The 21,146-nt window shown below is 40.2% G+C and overlaps 1 protein-coding gene across 6 annotated transcripts in view; it reads left to right on the forward strand.

Moving 5' to 3' along the window:
* Nucleotides 1–21,146, forward strand: part of diaph2 (diaphanous-related formin 2) — a 426,654-nt gene that overhangs the window by 221,218 nt on the left and 184,290 nt on the right. For all 6 annotated transcript variants that reach the window (XM_086021885.1, XM_086021876.1, XM_086021922.1 and 3 more), the window contains one exon: nt 19,955–20,056. In XM_086021885.1, the coding sequence (XP_085878011.1) occupies nt 19,955–20,056 (102 nt within the window). The remainder of the gene's footprint in view (nt 1–19,954; nt 20,057–21,146) is intronic.

A 21,146-nucleotide genomic window follows, 5' to 3' on the forward strand; every position in this document is an offset into this window, starting at 1 on the left:
GAATCCACAGGTTTTTTTTATTTCACCAATATTGAATGACTTTTTAGCCTTAGCAATGCGGTTAGCCGCCAAAGTACTTACATTTGTTTGACGAATCAGTTAAAAATGTATGCCTGTATGTACCGAATGTATGTACGAAACCTTGTATGCCTATTTTTAACTAAAACGGACTCAAACCTTTATGAATTTTCGTCGGCGAAATTTACGAAAACTAGGCTAAAACTTTTTGGGGGAGTTTCCATCGACTAAAACTAGGCTAAAACCTTTTTGAGTTTTCGTCGACTAAAACTAGACTTAAACATCACTAATAGGAATGACTAAATTTGACAAAAAACTAATAAGCATTTTCGTCCAAAAGACCAAGACTAAATCTAAAATGCCTGCCAAAAACAACTCTGACTATAATCGATGTATGTTCAGTGATTTAGGCTGTACAAATTGTGTCCAGTTCCTCGGCTGACTTCACACCAATATTTGGGGGAGGGAGGGATTTTCTTCCTGTTGCAGAGCAGAAAGGTGCTTTACCAGAGTAGTTAGTTATTTACTGATATATCCAAAACAAATTAATGGAAAGTCTAACCTAGTTTCATTTTCCTGATCAAAAAATACACATACATGAAAAATAGCCCATCCTGGCCGCAGAGTCCCCTATAGAACCGGAAGCGCGGAGCCCTATTTAGGAAAAAAAAAGACAAACTAAACTATGTGTTTGAAACCAGGGAGTGTGTGATATCATACTCATTTCTGGCATTGTTATAAATACGTCTTTGAAATGAAAAACTGATACTGAGGATTTTACTGTCTGCTGTGTCAACTTCAACGTCAATTTGGTATTTTCTTTAAATAGGCCTATAGCTTATTATCTGTTGCACTGTATGCTAGAAAGTAAGTAGATTGCTGTATTATATACAGTATGTATTGTCAGCAATTGGACCACAGGCCAAGCTATATGGAAATGTCATGTATAGAAACAATGAGGAAATTATGCAAGTTGGCACTGATTGTAAGGCTTTAAATGTCTTTGTTCCCATTTTGCCATCGAGATAGACCTAATTTATCAAACATGACCAGAATGTGTCAAACTTCTTACAGTTATGCTGCACAACGAAAACTCATCATCTTTTCAATCAATAACTCAAAGTTACATGTAGGAGGTGATGCAATATGAATAATGAGTTTGTTGAGGACTCCATTTTGGCCGACATCCATCATTGTCAACAAAAATGAGTCCAGAAAATATTCAATTAATACCTCAGGGTGCCATTCCTCATTTATTATTCTGGGGTTAATTTCCAACTGTAGATTTGTCTTTTGTCACTTGGGGCTAAGAAATGGTTTTTGCTCTATAGTCTTTCACTGTGGTCATGTTATAATAAGGTAAACTTTGGAGTACATAAGTTCCTTCTTGTGATCAAAATCCGCCATAGGTGTGAATGTAACTGTAAATTATTTGTTTGTCTTTATGGGCCCTGTAGACCAGGACATGAAATAATCTTGTCTGAAGTCAGCTGGGATAGACCCTGGCTTCCCTTGACCCTGAACATGATTGGCTGTTGAAAATGGATCCAGCCATCGTCATAGACTTTTGTGAAGCTTTCGTGGCATGATTTCCCAACCAGTACCTTCACAATTCCTCTGTGATTGGCAATCAGTCCGTTCCTTTTGGCCGGAGTCATGGATGGATGAATCAATTTACTGCCGACAGTAGGATATTTCACTGTAGTATTTATTATAGGATTAGTGTACATTCTGCATATTTGTATGTATTATTATCAGTTTTAGCACTGGTGTCCAACGCTGTCGAAGTAGCCGACTTAGTTTGCAAATTATACCCTGGCACAGTTTTGCATGGAAAAATCTTGACTCAGAGTCTTTTCTCCTGCCTCAGGCAACTATGCCAGCTGGTCCAGCTCACAGATTGATTTTTCATCAAGTGGGTGGGGGTTTTCACTGAAGAGGAGGTGAATGTCGCGCTGAGTGGCAAGCGGAGGAAGCAGTGGGAGAGCCATTGGCCGACACAATGAAAGTTTAACACTGGCCTGTGGTCTTGTCTCGCAGCTGGAGTCAGATTGTTGCCTTGGGCCAGTGGCCTTGTCTATTGACCAAGCTGGTCCCCCTCACCTGCCAATTCTTACCTACTTCACATAGATTTTCTTTTGGCCCGGTGAAGTCTTAGGAGATTCCCGTCTGCTATCGATTCAAGCTCTCGCTGTTGGAGCAAGTGCGCCTCTGTATTCTGTTGCTTGAATTTACCATTTAGTGTTCCGTGACAGCAGACAATTTCAAGTTTGTCTTTCTCATCCCTTACCAAAGGGAACCACGGTGCCAATGATTCACAGTCTGTGATCAGTCTAACATGGATCTGCACCAATCCTGTGGCCAGTCGGGACGAAAAGGTCAGCCAAATTGAGCTGCTAACTGTGGATATGTCAACAGTGCTCTCCGGCCATCTGCCTGTATGTCATCCACATAGACTAAAGTGAAATCATCACAGCTAGAACACTTATGTGAATGCACTGAAGTGTCAATTAGTCATTGGATTGTAAGGGTGTAACGGTTCACAAGTCACGGTTCGGTACGGGTTCGGTACAGCAATAAGTCTCAAATGCTTAAGACTATTTTTTTTATTTAGTTTTAACAGAGAGCAAGTTGCAATTCAATTTTATATGGATAGAATGAGGTTGGAGATAAAGTGAGGTAGTACTTGCCAACTAGTAACTTTTGACTTCATATTAAGAGTTACAGCGCAGCAGAGTACAGCTCATGCTCCACCACGGCTCTTGTATATGCTGATGTGCCAATATGCGCCTTGCGCATTATAAAGGGACTTGCGCATTGTAACGGGACTCCAGCATGTTTAATAAACGTTTGAAGCCCGGCTCCTCTACTAAAGCATATGGGTGCATAGATGTTGCCATGTATATGCCGATTGCTACTGATATATTTGGCTCTGTCTGCTTTCACATCTCCAGCCCGCTTAAAAGTAACAGGGATAAGTTGCTGATGTAGAGCGATGAGCTTTCTTTTTTCGACGCCCGGTAACTGTATCGGGGTGATGCCGTCTTACGTGTGTTAGCATGTTTGAAGTGTTACCTGCAACATACCGCACGGAGGTCGAACAACGGCGACACAGTTATTGTTCGCTCCACCGCTCGCAGCCTGGCTCTCCATCGGCGCCGTTTAGAAGCCGAAATGTTCCCGGCTGATTATACTATATATACACAATACACTATACAAATGGCTGATTTGTATAGTGCAGAGGACTCCTTTAACTCCATGCTTTCTCCTGCACTCACAATTTTTCTTCAACATTTGTTTTAATCTATTTCTTCTCCGACCAACAAATGTGGCGGTCGCTTGGTCTCAGGCGTCAATTTTATTTGTTTTTATTTTCCCCCATCGACGTATTGGTCGTGTGACTGCGTGCACCGAACTGCGAAGCCCGTACCGAGGTACAGGACGAATACAAAAAACGTTACACCCCTATTTATTGACATGATATTCTTTCTCATTTTATCCCGGGAGACATCACATAAGATTTTTGACCTTGGAAAGTGTCTCTATTCAGTTTTCTAGGATAAATGACAACCCCGGATATTATGTCTGATCTATCTTGAAGTCAGGACTCTCAAGTTGTAATGCATTCAAAGTGGGATTGGTTTCTATGTGACACTTGTATAGGTGTGTATATTCCTGGTATTAGTATCACAATAATTTTGGATGATTGCTTTTTCTTTAGTTAACCTTGATGCATTAGTTGAACCCTGTGACACTATTTACCTTGTTGCATTGCCATCCACTCATCTTTTCATATTCCTCATGGTCTTTCATACATTTTCATAATGATTTTAATAAAAGTAATTCTAACCGGCACGCATGTGCGGAGTCTATTTTTATTTATTTATTTATTTATTTTTCTGGAAATGCATTGATGGAACAACAGTCAGCATCTGTTGATGAATATGTGTTGTCATCTTATTAATGCTCCTCATATACCCAGGATGCCTGCCATGGATTTTCCATCTCAACGGATTAATCTTTCATTTCTTATGCTTAACCACAAAACAGAGAGGTTGGGGATGGCAAGGGAGAAGCTAACACTGCTAAGCCTCTAGACTTGGCCTCATCTTTTTTGGGCTTGCAATAGCAAAGGTTTTGAAGAAGCAATACAGTATGCATCGGTGGGATTAGCATCTTTGGAGCATGGAATGCACTTCATCTATAGCGCTAATATATGACCCTACAGGTTTAAACGTATCTTGATTAAAAATGTTTCAAATTTATAAATGCCAGACCAATGGCTGGCAATGTAACTTTGTAAGGCAACACCTGTAACCATCTTTTGCATATTATTTTGGTTATACAGTACATGATATGATTTGACTCTACAGACCACAGTGTTTCCCACAGATTTAAAATCTACTCCAATTTGTCATCATGTGATTGGATTGAACCACAGTGTTTCCCACAGATTTGAAATCTACTCCAATTTGTGATCATGTGATTGGGATTGGGACATCCCTTGTTGTTACATTACTACTTTGGCCGTCAAGTACTCAAACACTACTACTGCACTTCTCAAACACTATCATTTTCCAAAAACTTCCATGTGAACAATGTTCACTTGACTGCATGTTTATGCTTAAAAATGTATTGTCATGTAAACCAACAGCTAAACCTTTTTTTCGTTGTTTTCAACTCAACTCATCTTTATTTATATAGCACTTGCGCAACAGCTGCAGCTGTAACAAAGAATTTTACAGAACACATTCACTTAAAAAACGTCATACTCAAAATATTGTTCTGGACATGAGTACAAACAATATTTGTTTTGTTTAGATTTGATGTCAGGGGGGGTTGATTTATTGTGAAATGTTGGCTTGACCATGACCTGTGTTTACTTGTCCATTCTATGTTAACACAATCCATTTGCCTGCGGCCTCAATGTAAAACGTTCCCCTTTAGTGATACATCCATCAATGTGAAAGTGTGGCTAAAAGTGAAGTGTGACTGCAGGGGGATGGGTGGGGGTTATGTAGTTTTCATGCACAATAGCACACATTTGTGCGTACCGCATTCACACCAGAGGATTTGTCACGACCTCCACAATGTCACCAAGATGCATCTTAGCAATTGTGTCGCATTGAGAGGATTTTCGGGGAGAAGAGGGATGGGGGGCAGGATTGCAAAGTGAGCTGTGGATTTCTATGACGCTAAGAGAGGCATTTATGCCGAGATTGCCACCGCTCTTTTTTTTTCCTCTTCCAGCGCAGTTGCTTGTTTGCCTCAGAAGCCAGTGTGCAAATATTAGCCATCTAAGTGCACCTGCTATCATTGTGCCACCCACCACCCCCTTCCAATCTGGTTTCCCACCCTGCATGGCTATACACTTCATTTGTCAAACACACAAAGGAAGACAGAAACACAATAGGTGCCCATTTTAGCAGTGTCTAGCTCTTTATTGGTGTCCCGACAAGAAGTAAACACTGGGGTGACATGACTTCCAAGACTGGTGCTGTTGTCTTTCAATCGAGGCTAAGTGCATGCTGCATACAGACCGCTCGGTCGTAGGCCTCCAAAAGATGCCCGTCAACCTGAGTCACAGATGATAAACTCATGTACATGTGTTGGTTATGAAAATACACAAGCAGCGATGCTAGACATCAGTCTCGTTTTTTTTGTTTTTTACGCTGCATTACTGCAACTTTACCTGTTTGCGGAACTCTTTTAAAGTCACTCTCTTTATTTCCAGAGTGAACATGGGTGCATTGTCAACTCAATTTTATGAGTACTTAAAAAAAAAAAAAAAATCATACAAAGTGATGTACATACGGCAAAAATCAAACATTGAAAAAGCCAGTTAAACCAATAGATTAATAGCATAAACACAGTAAACACAATAAAAGACTAAAACAACACCGAGTCTCATGCAGAGTACAAAGACAAATAATAAAAAAAAAGTATTTCAAGATGAGTTTTAGAGATGGACAGAAAGGGGGCCTGCCTAATGTTTAACGGAAAGTCATTTCAAATAGAGGGGCCAGGAATGGAAAAAGATCAATCCCCTCTGAGGCTACGCTTAGTCCTCGGTACCTCCAGTAGCATCTGTTCCGCTGACTTGAGGCACCGGACAGATAGGTAGAGGTGGAGGAGCTCAGAGAGGTAAGATGGGGTGAGACCATTTCAAGATTTATAGACAAATAAAATAATCTTAAAATGGACTCTAAAATGTACAAGGAGCTTGTGAAGGGAGGCCAGAAATGGTGCTATATGTGCTCCCTCTACGGACTCCATCTAAGAGGCGAGCAGCAGCATTTTGGACTAATTGAAGACGCTTGAGTGAAGACTGGCTGGTTCCAAAATGAAGAGCATTACAGTAAAACAGCTGAGATGTTGTGATGGCATGGATTACTGGTTCTCTGCTGTTGTGAAATGAGAGGCTTCACTTCAGATTGAGTCCGCTGATAGTGTAGTGGTACACACGCCTGAGTTGTGTGCGGGCAGCGTGGGATCGATTCCCGCTCAGTGACAGTGTCTATGTGTCCCCTGCGACTGGCTGGCGACCAGTTCGGGGTGTAGTCTGCCTGCGGCTGGGATAGGCTCCAGCAACTCCCTGCGACCCTATATAGGATAAGCGGTTTGGAAGATGACATGACATGACACTTCAGATTGCTGCCCAAGATAAAAATAAATAAATAAAAATAAAGATAGATTTAACAACAGCATCAATTTGTCGGCCCAATATAAAATCACTGTCCAATTTAAAATCCAAATTTGAGACTGTTGTCTTTAGAAAAAATGCCACGGTTCTCAGGTCAATAGGGTGAGAGGTACAAGGGGCACTGGGACCATAACTTCTGTTTTCTTTTCATTAAAGTTCAAGATGTTTACAGCATCCGGACTTTTGTCTGATTTCGTCCAGGCAGGACAAAAGTGGCCTTAAGAAAAAAACGTCATTTTTGCTTTGTGGTACATACAGTAAATCTGACTAGCATCCACATAGCAGTGAAACGAAATACCATGCTTCCTTATGATGGAACCCAGGGACAGCAAATACAGTACAATGAAAACAGCAGAGGCCCAAAATCGAATCCTGTGGAACACCGGCCATGGGGCAGAGTGGGACTCAAAGCAACCAAGGCTAACACAAAAAGTACTGCTTGCATATTAGTATCTTAACCACTCCAGAGCGCAACCACCAATGCCCACGTGGCAACTATCACTGCACTGCACTATTAAATTGTAGTAGGGGGAAATAGTAGCCAATTAGGGCTCACCATTTTTCGCCATACACTTGGAGCATGAATTTAAATACAGTGCCCAGATTCAATACACAAATGTAAAAGAAGGAATTGTGTGCTAGTTTTTCCAAGTATATTCTAAGCCTTCTTTATGCAGTATGTGTTGCTTTGTGCATTCAGTGGGATTGTTATTTTTATTTGCTACACAACCGTACTGACACGACTGTGCGGAAATTACACATCTGTTTGTGTATTTTTTGTATCTGACAGGCTACATTCCATCTCCTCTGTTGTCTCAAGAACATCTCCCACATTATAACCTCTCATTTTACATACTGTACAATACACATACATGCCATATGGGTAGTGAATTCATTGTTCTCAAATGCAGCCTTTTGAAATATATTTACATGTATTTATATCTTTCTTTATATTACTAGCTTAGTCTTAAATATCAGAAGTGGGCATTTGTCAGTGCTTTAGTCCTTCTGTGAGTTCTCGTCTATATTTTAGGCCCGTCCGATTGGTCCGAGTCAGCCAAACGGCGTCGAGAACGGACTTGCCAGTACCACGTCGCATGCAGGTGCAACACTCCTGACACGCAGCCAAATAAAGAATAAATTGTATACCTTTTGGGCCCACAGATACAATGACATGTGCCCCTATTGTTTTTATTTCACCAATCACGACACTGTGCATGTGTGTGTGTCTGTTGTTTTTATTTGATATATTTTTCTATATTTGGCAGCGTGTTTACTTGAGTGGTGTCTGTGTGTGACGTGAAAATTATGTTCTCGATAGTGATTGGCTGTCACCAACGAGAGACGGATTGGGACCATATGGGTCGGACGGAAATAAAAGACGGGAACTTGGTGACGATAGACGGTGCCTACCTCTCTTAAATGTGTGTGTGCGTGTGTGTGTGTGTGTGTGTGTGTTTGTCCCCTGCAAATTAATTATTGACTGATCAAAAAATATGGTTAGCTTTGAATACTTCAATTAACTGTGGTATAAAAGACATTCAAACAAATTAATGTGAATTTGAACTTAAGAAGGGCTCTTTAGAAAGCAATGACCTCCCAAGGCTATCAGGGGGAGGTAAAGTTTCCGTTTGTTTTATTTTTCTGACTGTCTTGAGGCCTGCTAAATTCCTCTACCTTTGAGCAATTACAACATATTTTTCACAGTGAAATTATATCTTTATTCTTTTCTATATTTTTTTGTTTTTGTTTCCTTCACCTGAATGGATTTCATCGCTAATACAATACACACTTTCTAAAATCTATTTGGTGAGCATTTTTTAATTGCAGTTGGGGAAGCGAGGTGCCAATTAATTTGCCATAGATATGCTGTTACATGAACCCATTAATGGGGGTGCAAATAGCTTTAACTTTGTTTCTAATGTAATATAAACTTTAATTAATAAAGGTGGTGATGAAGTGGAGACTTATCAAACAAGCCCTGTGTCCATTAAAGGCCCCAAACCCTCACAAGGCAGCCTTATTAAAGCACGTTTCCAAAAGTGTTTACGATCCCGCCGAGAAAAAAACAGGCAGAAATGCAGAGACATGAAGAAAAAGAAATTAGTTTGTGCAATTAGTTCAAATTAAGAGTTTTGAATCCAGGAGGAAGGACAATGAGAAGGCATGTACTGTAGGAAAGGAGTCAGATAAGTACTGGGCTGGTGAGATGAGTGGGAGGGACTGCTTTGCCTCCTTTTGTTTGCCCCCGAAGAAATGAACAAGGACCCTGAGGCACACAACTAATAAAGATACTCATAATAAAAATATGGTTGGTAATCTTTGGAAGGGGCTTTGGAAGTGAATTCCACCTACCTGCTTTGAAAAAAAGTAGTCGTTTGGCATTTTTATGCCATATTGGAAATCTAAAGTTTTGATGGGAAAAACAAGCTTAAAGTAGTTTGACTTTGGAGGTTCCACTGTATGTATTTTGACCAATATATGAAACCATCATTTTAAAGTTTATTTATGACTTGTTTTTTTGGTTACAAAACATAAACTCCTCATGTTTACCACGTGGCATGCAATATATTTATAGGTGTCCTTTTTTTGTTTTGTTTTGTTTGTTTGTTTTTGCATATGGCCATGCAAGTGATAGGTTTTTACTAATATTTGTTTTAAAGCTGGGCATGTCAGGGTTGAATACAATTCCCAGCACAAGTAATATATTTGGCAGACGATCTCGTATAAGCTCAACTTGTCATTATTTGTTAAAATCAAGTTTGACAATTGGTTTTTGGACAGAGACATAAATGACAACTTTGGCACCCTGGTAAATGGTAACCGAACATTATAGAAAATATGCCATGTATTTCCATAACGACATACAGTGTGTAACAGCTGGATTAGACCACCACCACCCATTTGTCTAAGAGACCATCCACACGTGCTTTAATGTGGACTGTTTCCATTCCCTATTTTTTACATTCAGGAAAGGATATAAATAACTCTACTAGACACCATAATCAATATTGTTCTGTACTATCTATTTAGAACAGGGGTCACCAACATTATACACTCAAAGAGCCATTTCGACCCTTTATACACACACGCACACACATATATATATATATATATATATATATATATATATATATATATATATATATATATGACAGTGACCCATTCAAAACTTGGTTTGAGAAGTGTTGGTTCAAGAGTCCTTTTAGGTTCAATCCCATATGCTGCTTTACATACTGCATACATCTTTGTTTGTGGATGTTGTTTGAGTCCAGCCTGATTAGAAGTGTACCAGTGGGGCAGTGAAGTCTAAAAGTATCTGTCAAAATCAGTGCCAGAGTGTGTCTGTTTATGCATGTGACTAAATAAATTAGAGGGAGATCACATGCCACTGGGCCTGTGTTTGCCCACACGCGCTGTTCCCCTTCATCCAGCACTACCGAGCGTACGGCTCACAGCGGCCAAAGCTGGTGCTCTTGCTTCTGATCAGCACTGACACTGACTTATTTAAAGTCCGTATTGGCGCCTCTGAGGCTTTATCCATCCATTAAACATCAACTCATTTTAGACACCTGGTGGTAATTATGCTGAGATTCTGATTGGGTGTTACTGGTCGCTAGGCTTGCCATACATGTCTCAAAAGATAACGTGCACTCAGCATCTGTGTTTTATGGTCTAAAGCTGATTGGACAATCATTGTGTTTTATAATGCTGTCAGTAAAACGTTGCCAAGGCTGAAAACGGTTTACTTGGATCGATGCCCCCTAGAATCCAACTTCTTTGCAGGAAAATTCTTACACTATTCAGTGAAAATGTGGCAAAAATGTTCTGATCGGAGAAAAAACCTTGAATGAAATCATGATTCAAGTCAGTTAGTTGCCAGTATCTGAAATAAGGATGCCATGCCAGAATAAGTAGGCTGATGAGTGATTCACTTGACAAATAAGTAGACACCTCTCTTTTGCCATCCATTCAGCTGACTTTTGGGAAAAGCACACTGGTTGCCAGTCAGTCACAGGGCATTGAAAGAGATTAAGCGATTTTCAAGCTCACCTTCACACCATCGCTAGGTGACAATTAAATGCTCATTGTCTGCATGGAAGTCAGGCGAGTGAACATTTCCACCATCAGTGGCTTCCTTTATTTTCTTATCAGGAAAACAAACACTAGTAATGGCAATGATTATTTATGACAAATAACAGACTGATGACTGTTAACACACAAGACAACAACACCAAAGTAGGTGGACAGTCATTCAGATGGACGCGTGTGTGGAGAACAAGTTTCTTGCACAGTATTAAGGATGATCTTAGGTTATTTGGCGTCCTCTTTAGCGGTGATTTGTATTCCAGTGCACACTGACATGCAATCACTCCACAATGTTGTGTGCAGGGCATCCGTGATTGTTCTAACTTTATTGTCTTACATGGTTGGAGTCTATTCAATGCAGAGTCTTGTTACACACACGTTGTTGGTTGTTCAGAGACATATATCAGCTTTGAGCGCTGTGTAAAAGTCAAAATCACAATAGTGTTGTACTGTTTTAAATATCTGCGGATTGTAACTTTTAATACTTTTGAGTGCCAACTCTACAGTTTTATATAATTTGAAAGGACCAATATTGACTTTGGGAGGAAAAGGCGAGAGAAAGATACTCCATTTACAAAAAGGGAGGTATACATTACAAGCGGAAAGGCTCATTGACTGTGACTTGAGGATTTGAATGCCGTTCTTCGTGGATCTTCAAGGAGAACCTGCAGGCTTTGACATCCTCACATCACTAGAATCCCTCAAAAGAATCACAGAGTGACGGAGCAAGTCGCCTTGAGCTTTAATCATCATTTTTGTGCAGGTGAACAGACTTGGAATTACGCAGTACGGTATGTGTCTGTCCTCATGTTGATTGCCAAGGATAAACCTATTGGCGCGAACAAGCGTGGATTGGAGCTGCCTGAAAGGGAAAAAAAAAGTCATTTTACCCCCTCCTCCTGTCCTCATCTCTCATGAAACCTTGACATTTTCCAACATAGAAATGTGAAGTATTTACTAAGTCCTTTCACGCCTTGGCAGACAAACTGGATCAACCTATTGGTTAACCTTCCCTAGAGGAGGAGGAGGAGGTAATACGTTAATGCATTTAAAAAAAAATAAAACCCACAGGCATGGTAATGTACAGTGCACTTTTGATACTGCTGTAGACTTTCAAACCATTACTATGTTGCTACATGTTGACTATTCGAACTTTTAGTGTATCAGTATTATACGAACACACTTAAACACTATATATATATATATATATATATATATATATATATATATATATATATATATATATATATATATATATATATATATATGCCCAATTATTTTTAATGTGCACCTAGAGTAATAATACAAGATGTTCCTTGAATACAAAAACATCCTATTTTTGTCTCTTCTAATAGACAATAAGGCAAATTGGAAAGGAGCTGGGCCGCTTCCCAAAGCAGGGAACGAAAGTACGTGGGGTCGAGAGAGGGCGGATTGTTTTCTATCGTCTGTAAAAAGTACATTCCACCCTGTCAGATAAACCTCAAAGCAGGGCAGATTTTTTTTTTGTCATAAAGTCTAAAGGTCATGTTCAAAATTTAAAAAAAAAATGGTTCAATAGTCATATGAGATGAGCAGTAGCCTTTAAAGTGAAAAATAAGTTCAGACAGACTATCAAAAAAAATTGACCTCATCATATTTTGTTTTCAGCTTTATCATCAAAAAACAATTTGTGAAGTGTGCATAGCATGTTTATTTTTGACACATTTGGCATAATCAGGTCACATTTTTTTTCACAGCCTGTCAAACTAAAAATATGCTAAAGCAACCGCTCCTTCACTTTTCAAGCCACACACCCTCTCTGACATATCAACCGAGTTGGTGCAAGCCCTCTCCTCCGTGCATTTATAGCCAAAGGCATCATTATTTTAACACTACTTCTAACGTATGACTAACTAATGTATTTCATTTTAATTGGGTAGAATTATTATTCCAAACTGCCATTACTTTCAGTTTTGTACATCTTACATAGTTGTCAACATGTAATGGGCAATTCAGCATCCTGATTTATCAATTATATATTATTTATAGCTTTATTTTCAATCATGCATTGGCATTGTTGAGAGGTTTCAATTTTTGTGAGAAATGTTTTATTTGTGTGTGTTGGGGGGGGGGGGGCATGTACAGTAAATGTGTAATACTTATATGAGTCTACCATTATACTCAATATAAAACACTCCCTAAAAGGCCCCAGTTTGGGAACCACTGCCCTAAACATATTCAGATCAGTTATTTTGGTGAAGGTAACAAAGTCTCACACACAACCTGATGTTGACACTTTGAAACATCCCTCCATTTCAGTCTTTTTCACCAGATCAATGCCATGATTACAGGACGTGGGGGTATGAGTAATCTCTCCATCTGTCCAAGGGATAGCCTTAGCGCTAAATCTCTCTTCGTCATCTCCTCCTGGTGGTATGAACCCTGCACTAATATTGTCTACTGAATGCTTAAAGGCATGGCCGGGTCTTAAAAGACACCGGCGGCAGCCTTTAGTGCCAGTGAGCGAGCTCCTTTCCCAGCAGCGCTCAAGAGCACTCGGGTCGCAGCGCGATGCCTTGGCGCAAGCGGAGAGCGGTTCCCTCCAAATGATTGGCTGCCGGGATCAATCCATTCGCTGCCCCGGGAGCACGTCCAATTTGAGAGGCAGAGTCAGAGCCTTCCCACACTCCCTTGCCTCTGACTGACAGCACACAAGCGGCGTGTTTGGATGCAGGGCACGTTAAAATACACTTGTTCAAAGCTGCAGGTCATTAACTGTGCTCAGAGTTATTGATTCAAGAAATTGTTTTATTTGCCTGACATTGTTGTGCGTTTCGCATTAAGACTCATTTTCTTGCTTTTGAATAAATATGTTTTCTGTGTGTCAATTTAGATTGTATTGCCTTGAGAATATCACAGAAACATTACTCCCGCACAAAAATAGAAATGCTTTAGATTATTATGAAGTGTAACATGAAAGGATGAAAAAATCTGCTCACAGATGCATGTAACTTGACCTCCAATTTCTTCTTTTTCGAAAGCCTTTCTGCCATAGGAAATAATGTAACTATAATGCAGATTCATTATAGTCCCATTATTTACTTTGAAATAAAGTGTCGAACTGTGGTCATTAAAAAAAAAAACACTTTTTTTTAACTTCACAGGCAGTGTTTTACATCACATTTTATGAGCATGGACTCACACCCGAAATATCCACTCGCCATTCGTGTTAACTTCAGCGAGTGGCATTCTAATTGATTCTCATCGTGTGCTTTCCCCCCAAAAAAACTGTCCAACCGATGAAAATCTAATTTGATTAAAATGATACATAGAATGCACTTATCTCTCTCTCTCTCTCTCTCTCTCTCTCTCTCTCTCTCTCTCTCTCTCTCTCTCTCTCTCTCTCTCTCTCTCTCTCTCTCTCTCTCTCTCTCTCTCTCTCTCTCTCTCTCTCTCTCTCTCTCTCTCTCTCTCTCTCTCTCTCTCTCTCTCTCTCTCTCTCTTCTCTCTCTCTCTCTCTCTCTCTCTCTCTCTCTCTCTCTCTCTCTCTATATATATATATATATATATCAGTGTATCTTTATTATACAGTGGAGTTCAGTTGGCGGGCTGCCTGCTGCTGTTTTAAATCCTGAAACATCCAAAAGTTTTAAAATTTAAAATGGCTTACTTTAACCTGGATCTCGCGCAAGCGTAGAATGGTCAAGGGTAGAATCCAAGTCGGTTATTATGTCTATTGGTGTGATACAGAATAAAATCTCCATGAGCATGAGCAGCATCCTAAATAAAGCTAAAGCTCACTAGCTGCTCTCTGGGGCAACCGGCATTCATTTTTTGCCAATGAGTGATGGTGTGAGAGAGGCTAAAAACAGAGGTTTGATACACTGTTGAAATGGGCTTCACGTAGACTGTACTTCGGAACAATTGATTTAAAGCTTGTTAGCTCAATTAAGATTAAAAACAAAATAAAAAAAACAATAAAGATACAATCCCCTCGAATGTACTAAAATATCTTGCTCACACTGGTCCGAATGTTTCTATTCAACCTTAAGTGTGATTTTGGGACTCTCAATGAATGCTATTTTTATCAGGCATTTCTTTTAATCCCGGGTATCATTAAACATGATGATGATGATGATGATGCCAAAGATGATAGTTCTTCCACCCCCCATGTGTGCTGCCTCATGTTGTTCACCTTGAGTATAAAGACAAAGCACAGCTCTGAGATTCTCCATTTACAAAAGTACAAGTACAACTTTAATTCTTAAGAGGTTCCAAGAAAACCAGGCAATATGTTCACTCAATATTCCATATTGCGTCACTCATAATCATATGCTGTACTGCAGCTGTTATTTTGACAGACTGAAACTACATGCGACGTTTCGGAAATGTCTAAGCTTTTGGTTCATTGACATAATAACATAAGTTGCTTTTTGTTGTGGCAGTAGCAAATTCCAATGGGGCACTGTTGGACTTAGATGCTGTGATTGTGTGGGCCATTTGGGTAAAATTACCTCCTTGTCGTGTTGAAGCAAGCTGTCTGGGGTAATGTGGGGTTTGTCAAGCTTTATTTAGACCAGATGTGCAAGGAGTCGTCATGCTAAAAGTCCACCCTTGGGATCTTTTGTTCAGGGAGTTGATGGACCTGAGGCTGGTAACACAGTCTTCAGTTTCTCTCAATTAGTTTGCAATCTAAGAAACAACAACATGACATCAGCTACGGGGAGTTTCGCTGCATTCACGCTACGCTCAGTTCAACTCTGGCATTGGAACATGACTTGAGAACATTTGGAGAGAGCTCATCCAATCTCATCTTGAAGCACTTTTTTTTATGGAGCAGGTCTAGAAGAACTGAACCACATACTTTAACAAAAGATGCTTAGCAAAACTCCCACTAAGGTATAAACCTGAAAAGAATTGTGACAGTATAAGGTGGCTCTTTGCCTTGCCAAGATAGATCTAATAAACATATTTTAATTACATATGCTTTATGTGATCAAATGTGGAACAATCACCGTTTAGTTCATTTTTCACTGAACTTATGTCCAGAATTGCTCCAAATAAAAACTGTATGTTTGTCGTCAGTGTCACTATAAATATAAGTGGGAAAGCAACGACTGTGTTTGTACGAAAACACTGCATTCTATGTGGCTGCTCTATGTAAACTAAGAAGACAACCGTTGCGATTCCCCTAGTGCTTTTTTGTATTATACCAGACAGCTAAATGCAAGTTTGAAGGCCTAAATTAAAGACCACATTGTCTATCTGTGTTATGCATCCATCTATCCATTATCCAAACCGCTTCTCCTCACAAGGGTCGCGGGCGTGCTGGAGCCTATTCCAGCTGTCTTCGGGCAGTAGGCAGGATACACCCTGTCAGTTAATCTCAAGGCCCTCTCCCACCGCGGTATCCGGTGGCGTCCGGAAGTGAACATGTGTTGCTGTTTAACTAAGTTGGTAATGCCTCGTGTTTTAATGGACGTCTTGTGGGAGATGGCGCATGGAAGGCGACCAGGATGCTGAGTGTGGGCCAGCAGAACATGCCGGAGAACTCTTGTCATCACAAAACGTCCAGTGGGAAAACCTCAGTCCAAGACCCACAAGGCGTAACAGGGATGCCAATTGATCCTGGATAAGCCAAATGGGTTTTTGCTGTCGCGTTCATTTATTTTCACAACGTAATCCTTGTTAATGTGGCGACTATGTGTTGGCATGGGGAAAGCTTTTACCTCCCCTGCAGCTAATAGGATGTGTTACAGTTTTACACTCACTAGAGAATCCTCCCCTTGTGCTTGTTTGGAGTTACTTTGCATCATTCAGTTTCCTTAAGTTTTACATGAATATTTGCAAAAAAAAAAAAAAAAAAAGGAACCGGGACAACACATTTATTAAAACATGTTTCTTTATCTCAAATGTGCATGGCCAATAAAAAATAATTGCTAAGCATGACTGCCTCAAGGGGCTATTTTGACCATAAATTAGCTCTGCTGAGCTCTGTGAGACTGCTTGATTAAGTCCTATTAATAGACATTTTTTTACAGGATTAAAAATGCCTTATCTTTTTGCACCCAAAAATATTAATGCATAGTTTGCTTGCGGTAGTGACGTTAAATTGAAATTATCCCATGCTGTTTATCTGATAACAGAAGGAGAACAGCAGTTAGCCTTTTGTGTCGGTTAAAACATTGTGCACATCACAAATCGTTCTTTTCAGAGCGATTTCTGAATGGATTGTTTTTGGGATTATTTCATCAAATATGAATCCGTACAAGCGGGATGGTTTTGTTGTCGCAGTATTATATTGTAGCCACTGGGCAACTTGTCGAACACGTTTAGATATTGGCACTGACGGTGGTCAGATGTTACTGGCCGTCACTGTGGGACAGGTTAAGATCGCTGGCACCATAGTAATTGTCGCGCACGTTTTGGCCGATACACAAAAAGTTTTCTGAAGTATAAAGTTTATTTCTGAGTATTTACAATCTGAGAGTCATGCTTTTGGACAATCGTGGTTGAAATATCACTGCCATGTAAGCCCTGAATGTGTTTGAAAATGTAATAAACCAGCAAATCCAGGATCATGATCTGAATGTGCAAATTACTGTGAGGAACACAGATCCAGATTCAGAGCACTATGCCACTTAATTTGAAATGTTAGGGGCACAAGCATAACATTTACAGATGCACACTGCCAATCGATTTGCAAAGTATTCATGTGTCCTCTTGTTTGGACTGTATGACTCATAAATTCAGTGTTTTCAATTCATATTTCATTGGGCACGACAGTTCAGAAAATGGATGGATGTATGGATATTTTAAGGCAACCTAAACATGTAGGACCTTGAGTCTGGAATACATTGAATTGAATTGGAATGAATTGAATAGGAAACAAGTTATACATCTTAAAGTTGTTGTTTAATGCTAGTGCCAGTATTATCAGCAAGTCATTGTCAGGATTTTGCAAACAAGATTTATTTGGGCGAAAGTAATCACTGATAGCCCCCTTCGCTATTGCTCATTGTTTACAATTGATATAATAGAAAATATGAAGATTCACCCCAAGACCCGCCTCTTTTTACACAATAGCCAATCATCATGGTCATTTGCCATCCCGCTCTCACAAACATTGGGACGCTTCTTCTACTTTGGTGTTGGTGTCCTGTCTTGCTCTGTTGGAGTTTCAGGTGGTTGGTAAACCAGCTCATTTGTGCATTATCACCAGCGACTGGGCTGAACGTTTTCAGCAGAACTTTATCAGCAGCAATAAATATTTTCTTGAAAGAAAAAATACACATTTTTAAAAAAATAAAGAAATAAAAATGCAAATTTACTAATTACACATGCGTGAGTAGATGAAAGATTTACTTACACTGTCTCAAATGTTATGCGCGCAATGCGACCATTTCAACACTATTTATAACTGTATCCTGTATTTTATTACAGTAAACCACTTCTGAAGTTGTTTTACAAAGTGCATTGTACAATACATTTGGTTTGACATAACCATTGTAGTGATAAACGAGGTACTTTAGGGGCTTACAATAATGTCAAGCAATCAGGTTCGGAAGCCAAATATGGCCTGCTGATAATATAGTAGTCGACACACAATTACACACATAATAGCACATGCATATGCCTTTGAGCACTACTGATTTGTGTAAACGCTCCCCTCCCTCATGTCACGTGTTGACAGGGAAGCATTGGAGCGATGCAGGTGCCTTCAGCGGCGCGTCATCTGGCTGCCCAGGAGATACTTCCTCTTTGATTGTTTCTTCAAACACGAGACGCATGGCGCTCGGGGAACATGTTGTTTGCTCTTGATTTCTTGGGAGACTCCTCCTGGGACTCCTCCTTCCTCTTCTTTCTGAGCAGTTGTTAAGATTATCAACAAAATCTGCCACCATTCCCACAAGTAGATGCAGAGGAGGCCTCTTTCGGGATTGCGTTGTGTTGCTGTAAAACGTCACTTTTTCATTCATCCACTACGACCTTGGCAGTGTTGGGCAAGTTACTACTTATTACTACGTACTACTAAGTTACAAGTTAATACTAATTAAAGTAAGCTGAGCATTGGTCAATGTTTAGTCTAAATCGTCTAAATCCAATCATGTTCCTCGAGGGCCGGTGTCCTGCCTGTTTTCCATCTCCCTGCTGCAACAGTGTTGCTGCAATTATGATTGACATGTGGATTCTCCAATTACGCGTCAAAAGTTACTGAAAAGCCTGTCTGACAGTACAGTCAAACTGGGCGTGACTTCATGAGGTCACAGCGATAGGAACAATGCATGCTGGCTGAATGAATGGAAACTTGGGTGCGTTGTGATTTATGATGTGTTCAAGGGTCTGCGATATGACAAATATCCCATTACAACTCACGTTAAAACTCACGTTATATAGTTTGATATGGGTGAAGTGTGACTAAAATTGTATCAACTCATTCACTGCCAGACATTTACAGGCCCTCTTTTACCCTAACGTTTGAAAAAAATAGAAAAAAATGTATAAATAAATTCATGGGATTGAATGGCTGGACTGTGAAAAGACAAGTAAATCCGTCAATGGCAATGAATGAGTTGATGAAGTGTCTTATCAATGGTTCTCAATGTGTCTGAACTTCCTCATGGTCGTCTAGCTATAGCCCCTAAGTCATAAGTATTTAACATTGTAAAACAAAAACGGGTCATTTTTTTAATGCCCTTTGCTGTTTATCTTTTTGTGAAATTCCAACATCGGATACACCTACAATGTCAACTTTCTTTTTTGACCTCTCAATTATGGGCCTCACAAGTGGCAAATGTGTGCCTTGAATTACAGCAATAAGTGACTGTAATGTAGTTCTTTAATATGTTACTGCAGACACATGCCATTATTTGCTTGGGCCCTACGAGTTTACACACTCCAAAGAGAAAAAAAGAGAAGCCTCTCTGAAAATGAACTCCCCTATGGCACACTGAGACAATTGAGCATATGAAAGGTCCTCTGGCGAGCACCCTCATTGTTCTATACTTCACCCAATGTCAAGTAGCTCCAGCTTTTGTGTTTTTGCATTTGTCTGCTCACAAACACGGGTAGCGTTGAAATGCCACTTGCCTTGAGTTGAGGGCTTTAAAATGCTTCATAACAATACTAATGCAATATCATTTTTTCCCCCTTCTCCAATAGTGAGGAAGGATACTAAAGACGAGACTGATGACAGAATGACACAGTTTAAGAAGAAAGCAAAGGAGCTTCGCATTTTGGATGCCAAGACAGCGCAGAATTTATGTAAGTATACGTCCATGTTTTCAACCGTGATCTTTTAATGCTGTTTTTTTTTTTTTTTTTTTTTCCATCCATGAACATTTCAGATCAAATGTTGGGAAACAGGTCTCACTATTGAAGGTGTTTTTATACTCTTGTTCTTTGCAGTTAACAGTCACCACAAGCATCTATGGATAGGGCACACTATCTGCCTTTAGCATGTGGAAAATAGATTCTTCACACAAGTGTGCCCTTGGGCTATCCATCCATCCATTATCTGTACCGCTTCTCCTCACAAGGGTCGCGGGGCGTGCTGGAGCCTATCCCAGCTGTCTTTGGGCAGTAGGCGGGGGACACCCTGAACTGGTTGCCAGCCAATCGCAGGGCACACAGAGACAAACATCCGCACTCACAATCACACCTAGGGCCAATTTAGAGTATCCAATCAACTTACCATGCATGTTTTTGGAATGTGGGAGGAAACCGGAGTGCCCGGAGAAAACCCACGCAGGCACGGGGAGAACATGCAAACTCCACACAGGGAGGCCGGAGCCGGGATCGAACCCGCGACCTCTGAACTGTGAGGCGGACGTGCTAACCAGTCGACCACCGTGCCGCCCCCTTGGGCTATATGTCAGCAATTTGAATTTCCTGAGGCCTAAATTGTTCGGTTAATGGTGTATTTCCTCCAAATCCTGTGGGTTCTTTTTGTTTTACTATGGAAAAAAGTAATATTATGTGTACTACAAAAATATACACGCCACCTTCTGTCCTCCTAATTTGTACAGTACATGGTGTCTTCCTTTCCAACGGATGAAACCGTTTGGCAAAGTATCAAGGTCTGATGAAGACATGCAAACTTGACATATGTTCCCAACATATGGATGACACAGGTGTCGTGCATTCGCGGCTGTGACAATGCTCAGTTTTGCCAATTCCGTCTCTCATTGAAATGTGAAGCACCGAGCGGTTTGGATCCCTCCAAGGACAGTTGGCTTTGCGTCTTGCGGTGTGAAATTAAAGCTTGTTCGCCATTCAGAACATGGGGTCCTGTAATAAAGCCCCCTGAACCAGCTATTTCATTTTTTAAGGACTACATATTCGAGGTTTAGGT

The sequence above is a fragment of the Filicampus tigris genome, chromosome 2 (genome assembly GCF_054856515.1).
Source record: "Filicampus tigris isolate MCC_2025a chromosome 2, RoL_Ftig_1.0, whole genome shotgun sequence".
Classification (NCBI taxonomy): Eukaryota; Metazoa; Chordata; class Actinopteri; order Syngnathiformes; family Syngnathidae; genus Filicampus; species Filicampus tigris.